The sequence below is a fragment of the Caretta caretta genome, chromosome 17 (assembly GCF_965140235.1).
Source record: "Caretta caretta isolate rCarCar2 chromosome 17, rCarCar1.hap1, whole genome shotgun sequence".
NCBI lineage: Eukaryota > Metazoa > Chordata > Testudines > Cheloniidae > Caretta > Caretta caretta.
This window is the reverse complement of record NC_134222.1, coordinates 19,057,746-19,074,711: the sequence shown is the minus strand read 5'-3', so window position 1 is coordinate 19,074,711 and position 16,966 is coordinate 19,057,746. Positions and strand designations below refer to the sequence as shown.

General features: G+C 39.1%; 1 protein-coding gene across 6 annotated transcripts in view; it reads right to left on the bottom strand.

Moving 5' to 3' along the window:
- CUX1 (cut like homeobox 1) overlaps positions 1-16,966 on the bottom strand; it is a 398,832-nt gene that overhangs the window by 144,680 nt on the left and 237,186 nt on the right. For all 6 annotated transcript variants that reach the window (XM_075120956.1, XM_048824335.2, XM_075120957.1 and 3 more), the window contains exon 9: positions 4,617-4,665. In XM_075120956.1, coding sequence (XP_074977057.1) covers positions 4,617-4,665 — 49 coding nt within the window. The remainder of the gene's footprint in view (positions 1-4,616; positions 4,666-16,966) is intronic.

Genomic DNA, 16,966 nt, shown 5'->3' with positions numbered 1-16,966 from the left:
TTTAATCATTAATTCTTCCTCTACTGATCTTAAAATCCAACACCACAATTCATTGAACGCATAGCACTAATGCAGTCTAAATCCTTTAACAAACTGCTATGTAATTCACCCGACACTCTGAAAAGAACATTTCCTCTTTTCTTGTTCCATTATGACAGAACTTTCTATAATCTGCAATTATTTCTACCCTACAAAACACACAAATGCGTGAAGGACGAATTCAGGAACTCTATCAGCATCATGAGGAGAAACAGGGAGACCAATGAAAACATGCTGACCTTCCAAAGATACAACATAGCATAACATACTGTACAATAAAATATCTAAATTATATATTTCCGGTGTCTTCTGGATGCATTCTGTAGGGGAAATAGTTTCTTATATTCTCCTGTCTCTTGCTTCACAGGAAACACTGTAAACATGACATTTCTCAATCTGAGCTTTTTTTTTTTTTTTAATCATGTTTGATTCTTCAAGGCATTACACTGATATTATGTCAATGCCAATCAACTGGCACTTCCCTAATTTAGGTGTCCCTTTCTCATTTCTACAGGGGGAACACACTTTCAAACATCTTTACCAAGGAAGGCTAAATTGTACCAGTTCACAACACACTTATTTTGTTTTTTTTTTAATTTGGATACCCAATATTTGGTCATATAGATCTGCAAACTTTGGTAATGTGAAACCACAGGCGGATAAACTCAAGGGTCATCCGCAGCAGCTTGGAGTCAATACCAGTACCATCTTTTTCTTAAACATTCCATGAGAATTTCTGCTCTTACACCACAATGAATTATTGTTTTCAACAGAGGCCTCAATTCTCATGGTCTACTGTCAGGCAACCCCAAGGATGCTGGGGAAAACAACAGCAGTAGAAGGAGAATTCATCTGCAAGAGTTTGTCATCACCCAATATTTGTGACTTGTTGCCACATACATTTATGGAGGGATGGAGAAAGAGGATGAGAGGCCTTCCACTGGCTGGCTGATGTACCAAGCAGAGCCAACAATAAATATTTATTTATAAAAAACATACATGCACCTGTGTTGCGTGTACACACTAACTATTATACATCCAGAAAAGTACAGTACAACCTTACAAATTTCATAGAAAAAAAATTCATCATAGTCTGTGAATCAAACAATAAGAATTCATATCCCAAATCCCAAACTATGCTAAATTCATTTATTTGCCAAGTAAAGGCAATTTGTTTTAATTAATTATCATACTTCACAGCATGTCAGCAAATATGCAGTCACTGATGGTGTAAAATGAAACCTCAATAAAATGAGATTCCTCACTACAGCTCTATTAATTAAATCCTTACGGAAATGTCTGTAAAACATCTAGATTTTTTTGGTGAGAAACACTGGGTTTGTGGATTAGCAAACTGAAAAGCAGCAAAGTTCTGCTGTATTCAGATATACTTCCATTCTGCTCCTCTATTGACACCAATTAAAGTGTTCAGAAATAGAGCCTTAAGGTTTAACAGAGAAGCAAAAAATGAGATACATGCTCAGCTGACAGTTCTTTTGTTATCCTGCAACAGAAATGGTAGCGTTTTACTACAAAGGCAAATGCAGCAGGTCTCAATAGAATTCTTAAAAAGAAAAGGAGTACTTGTGGCACCTTAGAGACTAACCAATTTATTTGAGCATGAGCTTTCGTGAGCTACAGCTCACTTCATCAGATGCATACCGTGGAAACTGCAGCAGACTTTATATACACACAGAGAATATGAAACAATACCTCCTCCCACCCCACTGTCCTGCTGGTAATAGCTTATCTAAAGTGATCATCAGGTTGGGCCATTTCCAGCACAAATCCAGGTTTTCTCACCCTCCACCACCCCACACAAATTCACTCTCCTGCTGGTGATAGCCCATCCAAAGTGACAACTCTTTACACAATGTGCATAATAATCAAGTTGGGCCATTTCCTGCACAAAATCTGACTCTAAACCAAGCGTTAAAATAAAGTTACATTTTAATGAACTATTAAGTTGTTCCCCCCAACAGAACCCTCGATACAGCAGCCAACTTTACTTATTGCTCCATCTTGTCTTTTTTACACTGGTTTATCCCTCTCACTACTCTAATACTTTGCTTCATTCTTCATTATCACTATCTTTCGGCTTTTTCAGCATTGTTCCTCCATTTCAGGTCTGTGGTATCATTCACTGTTTATCAAACTACCCCTATAAAACTTTATACTCTAACTGTAGAACCCTGTCTCTATACAATATCCTTGGCAAGCCCTATTCCAGTCAAAAAGGCTCAAAAGGCTTGTCTTCACTGCAACAGGCAACGTAAGTTAGTACACTTGAGTTACCCCACTCCAGCTAGCCTAGCTTGAGTGCAGTGAAAGTGTCTGCTCTATAAAACATTCAAACTACATAACATGATTTGATTAGCAGGACAGAGTGAGAGGATTAGCATCCGATGAGTTGTTGGAAGCTCAAGCTGCTGGAAACTCACTCCATTACTAGCTCCAGCATCAGTAGCACTTGAGATTCAACTCACACCTTGATGCTCAAACTTAAAGCACTATTTAACTCGAGTTTAGAGATTTTTGTGTGTGCACAGGAGTTGGGTAAAACTTGAATTATACCTGGAGCTAATAATGCTGTGAAGAGACATCCTAATTCTATGGTCACTGCCCTCTTTTTAAAGTATAACATACTCCTCTGACCTCAATGTATGAAGTCTGCTCTTGCCTTACCAGTAGTTTTTCTTTTCCCAAATTTTCCAAACACAAATCACTAACTTCAGTGTAATGCATTTATAAAGGGTCTACAATCCCTTCTGGGAGTTGATGAGGGCACTGGGAGCACAACCAATAGCACACTCCCCCTACCCCTGAGAATGCCCACCGCATGAATAGAATTGAAGTTTCATCTGATCGGAAGGTTGAAGAGAAAGTGTATTGGGACTGAGAAGTTGGAGGAAGTGAAAGAATCACAGAGCAACTGCACAACTGGCTTCTTGAGATCAGAAGGCAACACTATATTCTGCTTCAAAAACTCTAGAAGTTTTAACTTGCTGAGTTTTCAGAGCACTTTTTTCAGTGGGAGGGGTGAACCTGGCCCTAAGCAAATGAGAATGTACTCTTTGAATATCCTAAAGGTTAAATGAAGAGCAGATTCCCTTCCAACACCTGAGATCATGGATCTATGTTACTTCTACAAAGTGAAATACATCATCAGTTGCAACAGAGAAGGTAACAGCATTTCTCACTTGGCTGTAAAAGTTGTAGGTATGTCATTAAATAAAGCAAGAAAAGTACAGGGTTCTGAATTCAGGATTTGACAGCTAAGAGAAAAAGGAAACAATTTTCAAACATAAAAAATATGTGTTTGAAAATGAAAATATATTTACTATTTTAAGGGGAAAAATTCTGTTAATGATGTTTTTAATACCAAGACTTTGCTGTTCTTTGAATACATTTTCTGAACTACATTTCAGTTTGGACAATTCAAATATATTCTTTGTATACAGCAGCGGTCACTCAAACTGTGACGAGTGTCCCCCTAGAGGGGTACACAGAAACATTCTGGGGGGAGGGTGGTATCGGGGGAGGGCCTGGTCCAGCCCCAATGGGGGGCAGGGAGGGAGCATCAGCTAAGCAGCTGCCCCCCCCGCCAACAGCTCTGCCTCTCCCCCTCCCCCTCCCCTGCAGCTCTGCTCCACACCCCCAATCTGGCCCTGGCCCCGACTGAGGGAGACTTAAAGGAACTAGATTGTCAAAGGGCAAGTGTTTAGCAGTTTCTAATAAACATTCCCATTTTAATGTCTCTCATGCTGAGCACCCAAACACTGAGGCACACAAAATCACTAGTCACTTTTTGACAATTTAAGCCTGAGAGTTTATCTATTGGCTTTCATCTATTTGATCAGGTTTGGAGTGTGGTGATCAGTTGTTGCTCATTATTTTTAACAGGAGCTGATTTGCCTAATATGGTGTATTACAGATTCATTGCTGTGAATAAACTGCTTGAATTCCCAAGTAGTCAACTAGAACAAAAGAGAGATAAGGTGGATGAGGTAATATCTTTTATTGGACCAACTTCTGTCAGTGAGAAAAACAACAGAAGTTGGTACAACTAAAAGAGATTATCTTCCCCACTTTGTCTCTCGAATATCCTGGGACCAACACAGCTACACCACTACTGGAAAAACAACAGAGGTACATCTTGGATTAAGCTAGTCACCATCTATGGGCATGTCCCGTGTTGTGGCAAACACTGAAGCATTTAAAAAACAAAATGGGCTTAAAAAGCTAAAAAAGTAAATTTGCTTGTAAATAGCATCCATTACCATATATATTACTATCCATTACTCTCTCTATATATATATATATATAAATGGATAGTAATATATATGGTATTGGATATATATATATATAGATATATATCTATATAGCAGAAATAGAGACATTACAGAGTTTCCCTCACTATATTTGCGGCTCGCACAGCCATACAAAGTAATAAGCTTGGACTGGTAAACATGGATAGGACACGAGACCACCAGAGAAAGGAACATTCCACAAGATAAATATCAAAATCAATGGAAGTTTTTAAAATTTTATGAGTAAAACTTGTTTTAAAATCCTACCTGATTTGCTCGTTCAAGGTCCGTCATGATCATCTCAATTTCATCAGCCCTGGAAAAAGAAAGAGCATAAGCACTGTTACTATATGGTGAAGAAGAGTCTCTAGGCTGTGTGTTTTCAGTCTATTGTGCAATTTTTAACATTCATATAGAAAAATACCAGATTGAAATAATATTTTAAAAGGCTACAGTTAAGTCTGAAAGACCAAACTTTTGACCTATTAGTTCTATTTTGGATCTCACTTGTGCATACAGGTATGTACTTCCCTCTTACCCACTGTGCATGTAAGATCGTGAAAAAGAATTATGTTATCAATTTGCTGCTTTAGGATCACTACCATTATACATTTTATCTAAAAATACTTGGCTTGCAAACTTTAAGAAGTAAAACAAAACAATTTTACAGTACTTAGCACAGATTACTCAAAAGGTGAGATTTTTGGCCTCTGAATCATGAAAAAATTAAAAATACTGAAAAAAGATTAAGGTTGAAGGTGCTTCAGTTCTGCTGGGGTGTCTAAATATAATAGCATTCTCCAAACATCTGGCCATTTTACATTCTGTCCTGGAAGTGCTGCAATAGCTGGGCAAAGTGAAGGAAGTAAATAGAAAAGTTTCAAATTTACATCTGAATTTCCTAATTTTATGTTTTTGACCATATTTTAACATTTATAGCAATTTTCCTCTTTTTAAAATTTCATTCAAAATTTTCAAGAAATGAGACACCAGGAAGTTTAAAAAAAAATTAAATATAGATTTAAAGTATCAGACAGTATTGTTAGTTTAGAGTGAGGCCCGTAATACATTTTACAAAAATTGGTAAGTCTGTTAAAGGGTTACAGAAATATTAGTAGTTAAGGAAAAGCAGTCCAATCAAACAATTCATATACATGTACTGAGTGCTGGCTATCTTAGACAACTAGCTTTACACACGCAAACTCTTGCCCCTGCATGGAACCCCACTGATTTCCATGGGACTCTGTCCACTTGGATGCAGTTTTAGGATCAGAGCCCTACAGGATGAGGATAAAAGTGGTCTCTATTTTATGCAAACATCTTTTTGGGGAGGTGGGGGTGGGGGGAGGTGTCCTGGTAACAGGATATCATCAGTGAAGGCTTTTAGACTCTGGGATTTCCTCCTTCTGCTGGTGCAAAACAGTCGCCATTTGTTTTCCTGCGGGCATGCAGTAAGGCCCATTTATTCGCTTGGGTCTGTGCTAGGAGAGGGGTTGCAATAATGCAATTGTTTTAAACTGTATCCCTTACTTCTAATATTCACAGGAGCGCCAAGAATTGCCTTTTGAGGTCTCCTTTGGATAATATAGAAAACAGACCAACATGTGTTTTGTGGTGCAATCTTTTCTCTTTTGGCATGAGCTGATGAACTGTTATACTGGGAAGAAGACATGTGCAAGATGTTCTGAATTACTAATATGCATTATTTACTAGGCTATATATTTTCTCTTGGCACAAACATAGTTCCAAGTGATTAGGTACCAATGACATGATGAACTTGGAGAGGTTATATGAGCTTGTGATTACTTTTATCCTTTATGCCAGTTTTGAAACAGAAATCTTTTTTTAGCATCAAGCCTGAAAAGTCTGTTCCCACTGCTAAACCTACATTAAAATGAAACTATTTTTAGAAAGGGATTTTCATATGGAAAACAGTGTCTCTTAACAAGATAAGTACCAGAACATTCAAATGATCAAATCAGACATCTCCAGTGATGTATCAGGTGGAAGAGGTCAAGTTAAAGCACTGAAGAAACTGTTGTTTTATCTCACTTGAGAAAAAAAAATCTTTTTGGCTCTTAAAAGAAAACTTCAGTGTAATAAAAGAGATTTTTATTATTATAATTGTCATTCATTTCAAGCCAACAAGATTTCTGGCTCCAAACATAAGTAGAAGAAGACAGTCTCTGCCTGCAAGATTACACTCTAATATAGACAGACGTAACAGTTCAGACACATACAGAGCATGAAATGCCGGTATGAGTTGGAGGTGGCGTAAAAGTCCAGCACCGGTCATTTCTTAAAGACTTTTTTGAAGAAATGTATTTTAAGGAGGAGGGAAAGGTTGTCTGGTACATGGGAACAGGGAGAATATTCCAAACACAAGGAACATTGTGAGAGGGGGATACAAAACAGGGAGGCAGGAGACACGCTTGGGACAAGAAAAGGGAGCAGAAGTAGAAAGAAGGGAAAACAGAGATGTAAGCTGGAGCTGAATGCAGTGCCTGACAGGTGAAGACAAGGTGCTTGAACTTTTTTAGGACAATCACTGTATCTAATTACAAAGAAGTATAAATCCCAGTATTTTAAAGCAATAGCATATTTGGGACAGAATTTAAGAGACCTAACATAGCACTGTTGGGGACAGTCACGTACAAAAGGCTAAACAAGGCCGCAGGACTCTAAAAATAGCGATTCAAGTTCTGTAATCTCACTGATTACAGTGGGAAGTGTCCACCTGTATCTAAGGGCACCTTTATTGGTATATTCAGCTATATACCACCTGACTAATTTTGAGATGTACTTCTTTCACACAGATATTTGTCCTATCTTGCTTTTCTACTTCGTAATACTTCTGTATAAATCTAATAAAAAGATGCAAACTTCCCAACAACTTCAAAATAAACATCTCTAGTGTAGCAATCTGAACACCCAGTGAGGCAGTGCTGTAACCACAAATATTATCTTTAAGGACAGTAATGAATTAAATTACTGTATGCTCTTTCCAAGCATTTCCAAGAGCAAGTGTCAACAGCATTCAGAAAAACCTTCAAAAGGATTCATTCTTTTCATTTTAAAAGCTCAACTACCACATCAATAGCTGGCATTCCGACAGTGTAAAATCACTTATTTCTGAAAGTCTCTAATAGCTATGTACATTGTTTTCTCAGCAACAGTATTTAATATAAAAAAAATTCAAGTTCTCTCACCTTTTTATGAGCTTATAAAAACAAGCTTTCATTTATTTATTACTTACAAGACACTATGTAATGCTCAGCCTTCAAGGCAGTGGATAATTCCATTTTGGTCTAGAAAATAGCTCACTGAATCAGAATCACAAAGGTCATTCCAGTGCACACTCTGTATGGGCTAGTTTCTGCCACGTTTGCTCACTTTGAGTAAACTCTTTCAACAGTTCCATTTATTTCAGTAGAACTGTTCAACAAGCACCGTACTACTCAACCAACCTAATGGGGGCAGAATCGGGTCCTATCGGTTTTAACTTAAAATCTGATAAACTTAAAAGAATATGATCAAGTTTAAATAACCATAAAAACTATGAATTGATCATAATCCTGGATCTGCAGATGGCTTCACACAGCTCTAAGAGAGGTGTGAACTGCCCTATTTATCTCAATGGGCTGTGAACTCTGTAAAAGAAAAACTATTTAACATCAACATTATTAGTTATTTCACTGCTGACCATTTTAGAAGAAACATCCAACTCATGTGTGATCCTGGGATAAACAACTGCCTCACTCACCCTTCTACTGTCCCTAAATCTAGAGCGCACTGAAAATGAAAATGTGGATCAGAATACAACCAATCTAATCAATCTTTTATGTCAATTTAATATTGACATAAAAAGGCAGGGATTACTGCTTTATCCATTGTTGTATTGAGTCTTCTGACAGCAGCCAATGCCAGGTGCTTCAGAGGGAATGAACAGAACAGGTAATCATCAAGTGATCCATCCCCTGTCATCCAGTCCCAGCTTCTGGCAAACTGAGGCTAGGGATACCATCCCTGCCCATCCTGGCTAATAGCCATTGATGGACCTATCCTCCAGGAACTTATCTAGTTCTTTTTTGAACCCTATTATAGTCTTGGCCTTCACAACATCCTCTGGCAAGGAGTTCCACATGCTGACTGTGCGGTGTGTGAAAAAACACTTTCTTTTGTTTGTTTTAAACCTGCTGCCTATTAATTTCATTTGGTGACCCCTAGCTCACGTGTTATGAGAAAGAGTAAATAACACTTCCTTATTTACTTTCTTCACAGCAGTCATGCTTTTATACACCTCTATCATATTCCCCCTTAGTCACCTCTTTTCCAAGCTGAAAAAGTCCCAGTCTTATTAATCTCTCTTCATACAGAAGACATTCCATACCCCTAATCATTTTTGTTGCCCTTTTTTGAACCCTTTCCAATTCCTATATATCTTTTTTGAGATGGGGCGACCACATCTGCATGCAGTATTCAAGGTGTGAGCCTACTATGGGTTTATATAGAGACAGTATGATATTTTCTGTCTTATCTATCCCTTTCTTGATGATTCCCAACATTCTGTTCATTTTTTTGACTGCTGCTGCACATTGAGAGAATGTTTTCAGAGAATTATCCATGACTCGAAGATCTCTTTCTGGAGTGGTAACAGCTAATTTAGATCCCATCATTTTATATGTATAGTTAGGATTATGTTTTCTAGTGTCCATTACTTTGCATTTATCAACATTTAATTTCATCTGACAATTTGTTGCCCAGTCACCCAGTTTTGTGAGATCCTTCTGTAGCTCTTCACTGTATGCTTGGGATTTAACTATCTTGAGTAGTTTTCTATCATCTGCAAATTTTTGCCATCTCACTGTTTACCCCTTTTTTCCAGATCATTTATGAATATGTTGAATAAGACTGGTCCCAGTACAGACACCTTGGGGACACCACAGAATCACAGAATATCAGTGTTGGAAGGGACCTGAGGAGGTCATCTAGTCCAACCCCCTGCTCAAAGCTGGACCAATCCCCAACTAAACCATCCCAGCCACGGCTTTGTCAAGCCTGACCTTAAAAACTTCTAAGGAAGAAGATTCCACCACCTCCCTAGGTAACACATTCCAGTGTTTCACCACCTTCCTAGTGAAAAAGTTTTTCCTAATATCCAACCTAAACCTCCCCCATTGTAACTTGAGACTATTACTCCTTGTTCTGTCATCTGCTACCACTGAGAACAGTTGAGATCCATCCTCTTTGGAACCCCCTTTCAGGTAGTTGAAAGCACCTATCAAATCCCCCCTCAACCGTCTCTTCCGCAAACTAAACAATCCCAGTTACCTCAGCCTCTCCTCATAAGTCATGTGTTCCAGTCCCCTAATCATTTTTGTTACCCTCCGCTGGACTCTTTCCATTTTTTCCACATCCTTTTTCTAGTGTGGGGCCCAAAACTGGACACAGTATTCCAGATGAGGCCTCACCATTGTCAAATAGAGGGGAACGATCACATCCCTCGATCTGCTGGCAAAGCCCCTACTTATACATCCCAAAATGCCATTGTCCTTCTTGGCAACAAGGGTATACTGTTGACTCATATCCAGCTTCTCGTTCACTGTAACCCCTAGGTCCTTTTCTGCAGAACTGCTGCCGAGCAATCCACACCATCCTCCAGATCATTTATGAAGATATTGAACAAAACAGGCCCCAGAATCCACCCTTCCAGCACTCCACTTGATACCGGCTGCCAACTAGACATGGAGCCATTGATCACTACCCGTTGAGCCCAACAATCTAGCCAACTTTCTACCCACCTTATAGTCCATATTTCTTTAACTTGCTGGCTAGAATACTGTGGGAGACCGTGTCAAAAGCTTTGCTAAAGTCAAGGAACAACACGTCCACCGCTTTCCCCTCATCCACAGAGCCAGTTATCTCATCATAGAAGCCAATTAGATTAGTCAGGCATGACTTGCCCTTGGTGAATCCATGCTGACTGTTCCTGATCACTTTCCTCTCCTCTAAGTGCTTCAGAATTGATTCCTTGAGGACCTGCTCCATGATTTTTCCAGGGACTGAGGTGAGGCTGACTGGTCTGTAGTTCCCAGGATCATCCTGCTTCCCTTTTTTAAAGATGGGCACTACATTAGCCTTTTTCCAGTCGTCCGGGACTTCCCCCGATCGCCATGAGTTTTCAAAGATAATGGTCAATGGCTCTGCAGTCACATCCGCCAACTCCTTTAGCACTCTCAGATGCAGCGCATCCGGCCCCATGGACTTGTGCTCGTCTAGCTTTACTAAATAGTCCCAAAACACTTCTTTCTCCACAGAGGGCTGGTCACCTCCTCCCCATGCTGTGTTGCCCAGTGCAGCAGTCTGGGAGCTGACCTTGTTCGTGAAGACAGAGGCAAAAAAAGCATTGAGTACATTAGCTTTTTCCACATCCTCTGTCACTAGGTTGCCTCCCTCATTCAGTAAGGGGCCCACACTTTCCTTGACTTTCTTCTTGTTGCTAACATACCTGAAGAAACCCTTCTTGTTACTCTTAACATCTCTTGCTAGCTGCACCTCCAGGTGTGATTTGGCCTTCCTGATTTCACTCCTGCATGCCCGAGCAATATTTTTATACTCTTCCCTGGTCATTTGTCCAATCTTCCATTTCTTGTAAGCTTCTTTTTTGTGTTTAAGATCAGCAAGGATTTCACTGTTAAGCCAAGCTGGTCGCCTGCCATATTTACTATTTTCTACACATCGGGATGGTTTGTTCCTGTAACCTCAATAAGGATTCTTTAAAATACAGCCAGCTCTCCTGGACTCCTTTCCCCCTCATGTTATTCTCCCACTATTTATCTTTCTCCATTCTGAAAATGGACCATTTATTCCTACCCTGTGTTTCCTATCTTTTAACCGTTATCAATCCATGAGAGGACCTTCCCTCTCATCCCATGACAGCTTATTTTGCTTAAGAGGCTTTTAGTGACGGATCTTGTCCAAGGTTTTCTGCCCCATGGCAGTCAAGATGGAGCCCAGAGCCTTGCGGAGTCTGTAGACTGCAGGTCTGCCAGCAGAACCCTACAGCAGCTTTGATGAACGCACCTCAGGGTGCGGCTGATCTTGGAGCAGCTGCATACCCAGTGTCTCAGATGGGCTCGTACTCGGGCAACCAGCCCCTCCCGCTACACTCTACTTTTAGTACGTGAACTCACATGGGTGTGCCTCCTCCTCCTTGAGCAGAGATTTGCACCTCCGCTGGCAGCGCAGATGGACCAGCTGTAACTGGCCCCAGGCCACCCCATCCTAACTGCTGGACCAGACTTGGAGTTTGTGCTGGAGCAGCTACATCAGCTGCTGAAAGAGGAGCTAGTCCCTGTCCTTGGCAGCTGGTAGCTAGGGCTGGAGAGGGCTCCTGGAGGGTCCCATGAAGGCTGCAGCTCCCCCAGGTCTGCCTTTCCCAGCATGCTCTCCTTGCCCCTAAGGTACAGTATATCCACTGGATCCCCCTTCTCCACATGCTTGTTGACCCCCTTAAAGAATTCTAGTAGATTCCTGAGGCATGATTTCCCTTTACAAAAACCATGTTGACTTTTCTCCAATAAATGATGTTCATCTATGTGTCTGACAACTCTTGAGCCCGTAAAGTGAGGGTATAAAAGGTAGAGCAGCCCCCAATTGCCTCAACTTCTTCACTAACAAATCCAGGTAAGGACTCCATAACACTGGGAAGGAGGACAAGTTGAGAGAGCCATAGGGACAAAAGCATCTTGAATAACCCCAGTTACTGTAAAGTAAGTAACCTCTCTAAGCATTTGCCCACTGAGAGTAGCTAGAAGTTATCCCACAAGGACATGGGTGACTGGAGTCCCTATCTAAATGACTGTAGAACAGCCCTGCTAAGTTGTGCATCTGATCTAAAAGCTGAGCCAATGGTCTGAACTCCTGGTAGTTGTTCTACAGATTTCAAGAATAGGGACTCTCTTAAACAAGTTACTCACATTGAATGTCAACTAACCTGAGAGGGAATGGATAGTTTATTCAAAGAGCAGGACATTTTAATGCAGCTTATAACCCATTTGGACACACTTTTTGAGGTAACAGACTTAGATTTATAAAAGACCATGAAAAGCTGAGATGATTGCAGAAAGGCTTTGTCCTGGAAAGGTAAAAGGAAAAAAGACATAGCCCTAAGAATATCTAGTGTGTGGAGCATGGATTCTTCAACAGCGTAATGAGTATTTAGGAAAAAATACCAGTAGGTGAATAAATTGGTTTATAGGAAAATCAAGCAATTTTTGGTAGAAATTTCAGATGAGCTGTGAGAGTTACTTGGTCCTTGTGAAATATTGTATTCGGCTGTTCAACCATTAAAGCTTGATTTTTGTCCCCTCTACAAGCCAAGAGGATGGGGACTGAGATGACCATTTTATCAGGAGGGGGATACATAGACTGAGAAGGAGAGTCTTTCAAAATGGCAAGTATCCCATTCAAGTCCCAGATAGGGAATGGCTCCCTCATTGGTAGAAACACATTAATCATGTTTTTAGAAAATTTAGAAACAGTGGGATGGGGAAAAAATTGGATGATCGTCAACAGGTGGATAGTATGCTGATACAGGGGCTAAATGGACTCCAACCAAGCTAACCAAAAGCCACACATTCTAATGACAATAGGTAGCCCAAAACAGAAGAAGCCAAGAGTTGAACATGATTCTGAATAGACTACAAAGGGAAGACCTCTTGCAGAGATGATGAATGGGATCTATTCATAAAATAAAGTCAGCAAGAGTCTATGCTGTTAAATGCATGGACTGAGTCTGGGGGCAGCATCAGGCCTTGGCTCTGTCAGATGATGTCCAGTAGGTTCAAAAAGAGGAAGAGGGGGACTGATCAACTGATGCATTAGATAGGAATACCAGAACTGACATGCCCAGGCTGCAGCTATCAATATCACCTGAGTCTTGTCCTGGAATGCCTTCATTAGAACCCTTGGAATTAAGGAACTAAAGGAGGGTTGTGGGGGAGACAAACCAGGTTATTTTAGCAGCAGAGTGGAAATGTGTCTCAGAAATCTCACGCTTACTCCCGCCCAGGAGCAGTCCCATGGCAGTGAGAAGGAAAGGAGTGGCAGCGGGGCTGTTCTGCCTTTTATACCCTAGCTGTAAGGGATGCGAGGATGTACAGGGTACATGCACAGCCCCACCAGACAATGATGGTTAAAAGACTCCAGGTTCTCTCACACACACTGGGATCTGCATGGACAAATGTTCAAAGAACTGAAGTGTTAAATGACTGCTCAGCAATGCACCACAATTCACCCCTCATTTACATAACCATCACATTAAAGCTGTATAGCATTAATCATTAAAACAGATCTCAGACAATAAATCTACTGTTTCCAACTATAAATTGAGAGGGTTTCTTACATCATCATCTTTCGCTAATTTAATAATGCTGCAGAATTTAAATACCGGCAACTTTCCTTCTCCCTCATTTAAACACAAAGCATATCAAAATTATAGAATTACTCTTGGCTTGGCCATGAGCAGCCCAATATAGTGTCAATTTTCTATGTGCAATAAAGCAACAGCATGTAAAAAGCTACTAAAATGCAAGTCATACTCAAGCATGTGAGCCACAGAGAAATCAAAGACTGCCTGCAACTGTCATTCAAGGCTCAGTCATCTTCATACAGGAAAAATGAAACATCTGTGCCCCAGAAAATTAAGTTATATATTGCATAATTCATTTGGTGTCTGCCATTGGAGCCAATTTATTGTTCCAGTGATAAACATGTTTGATTATTTTTGTTTTGTTTTCCATCGCCTCAGTGGTCTTCCTGTTTATCTAACCATCCTACAACACATAACAATGTAGATAGCAATTATAAAAAACAGGGTTATAGTCTGCTGGTAAGATGTGGGAAATCATCAGTCTTGTTAAACACATTAACATGGCACCAGTATTAAATATTATAGCCAATGAAATTTTATTCCGTTTGATTCTTTTGGGTCCATTCTATAGTTATATCTGAAAGTGCTGTCATTGCGTCCTAAGCATACAAGCATCAGCAACTGACCACCTTTTTATTCTCTGGTTGCTTCCCCCTCATCTGATTTAAGTACTTCAATATCTCCTATATTAACTCCTCCCCTTGTCAGTATACTCATCATCTCACCTCTGCTTTGAAACACATTACTTACTCCTTTACAAGAAGTTTCCATTCATCCTTGGTAACCTGAGCTATTCACTCCCTCACACCCCATTAACAGGATATATGTGTTCTGTATGTACATATACACAATAGATTAGCTTATGATTATCCTAGCTGTACAGCCACTGACGAGTTTCTTGCAGAACAGAATGCTATGACCAGCCAGAGTGCCAGCCAAAAAGCATATCTTTCCCCATGAGTCAGGGAGCGGAGAAACTGCTCTCTTTGTAGAAAACAATGAAGATTTCTTTTTAATTGCAGTACTGGGTTTCTAGATAGCACTAGTTGATAAATTTCATATACAATACTATAAGCAAATTCCCACCACTGATAGGGATCTTGCTTCAGGATCATAGAGATAGAAAGGGTTTATCAGATTGAGATCATCTATCTTGTAAATATAGGATACAGTCTTCCAGTAGGATGACATATCCGGTTACACTGATACCATATTGTATTGACTAAGGTGATTTACCAAGTAATTGTCCAAGATAACTTTAGCTTTATTACATTCATAACACCTTCTTACATAAGGTGACATAAACCAATTTATTTTGGGACATCACATTTCCTGACTGCCTGTTTGATTTTGTTTTTTTATAATAAATATGTATTTTGGTTAAAAAGTACAGTGAAATAGAAATGCCAATAAAACTCATAGAAGAAACCTTTGGAGTTAAGAGATTCCTTTGAAAAAAAACTATTTAAAATTCATTTCAATAAAAAATACCCAAAAAAGGATTAATCAAATTTAGTAACTAGTAAATATTTACAGATAAGGCAGTTTACAAGTATTGAAGGCAAGGTTTAAAAACTTATCCAGTCTGTAGGACTTTGCACTGTTAAAAGTTTAACTTTGCACAAGTTAAAAATGACACTCTTCTTAAAATCTTTTCCAGTTCAAAACATGAGATAAAACAGTTTCGGGTTCTACACCTATCAATTCCCAATTTCTAACTGTTTTTCATTCCCAGGTTCCAGTAAGAAAAATCTGTACAAACAAGACAAGAAACTGACTGGCTACAGAAGAGAGGAGAGTGACTAACTATCCAAAAATGTTGTCAAATGCACAAAATACACAAATTGAAAGAATTAAGAAAAATTACTTTCTCTAATATTTCAGTTACAGTAATCTTAACTATTCCTTGTAACAATAGTAGGTAAAAAAATATCCAGGTGGAAAGGCTGCTCTTTCAAAATACAGTTATGTTAGACAGTATTATTTGACTAAAAACATGAATCATATTTTAAAATTAAAGTAGCTATATTCCCAGGAATTAGCAATCTTATTGTAATGATTACATTTCTGTAAATTGATTTTATTTATTGTCAGTTGCTCTAGATGTCAATTCATTTACTATAACTTCCTGCTTAGAATTTACATCACTTTTGAAAAATTTACAAAAATTGTCTTTTGCTTGGTCAATATAGACTTGACCGAGCAAACATTTTGCTGGCTCAGGGTCAAACGGATCCAAGTACCTTGCTGGATTGATTGTTATGTCTTTAATATACAGTGACAAATTATTAAACTCCCATTGCCTCTAATGGGGCCAGGATTTCCCCCAGGATGTTCTGATCATGTATGGGGTTAGAAAATTTTTGGCAGAACATAGTGAATCCTATTTAAACAGTAACTTATTTGCTGATACCAAAGGCTGGATATAGAGGTATTTTGCATAGAGGTAATAATTTTATCATCCATAAGTGTAAGAATAAATGTGTTCATTTTGTGCTATGAATGGACAAATGTAAAATTGCTCTTCTGTGGAATTCCAACACATTGCCTGAAGTGAGACCTAGAACAGCTGAAATGGCATGTTTACTTTTGCTTTAAAAATATACAAAGCATAAAAATATCCATTGATGTGGCAACCCTTAACTGATTTGTAATTTGAGCAAGTTATTTTATCACCATTTCTTCAAACTTATAAAAAAAATGGAGGATATTGGTTTGGGGAAACATAGTGCTTAGAATAATTTTACTTATTTTTATTGAGTCATAATAGATCAGTTATCCAAAATAAGTGACTTTAATTGGAAATGTTAAATACCACTCATTTTACTGAAACACCAAGAACATGTAAAGGACAAGAAGTAACAGTTATAAAATCTTTGATAGTTAGTTGATAAGCAACAGTTGTTACAAATTAAGGCTGTGATCTTATTCACATACTTAACTTCGCACACTGTTAATAATCACATTAAAGTCATTGGGACTCCTTGAGGACATAAAGCTAAACACATATATAAATCTGCAGAATCAGGGCCTAAGGTACGTTCGGCAGAAGAACGTCAATATTCTCAAATATTATAATCTCAGTATGAATTCTCTTTCCTCCTCAGGACTGGTCTACTCTGAAAAGTTATATTGGCTTAGCTAGATCTCAGGTGTGTGAAAATCCCACCCAAGCGACACAGGT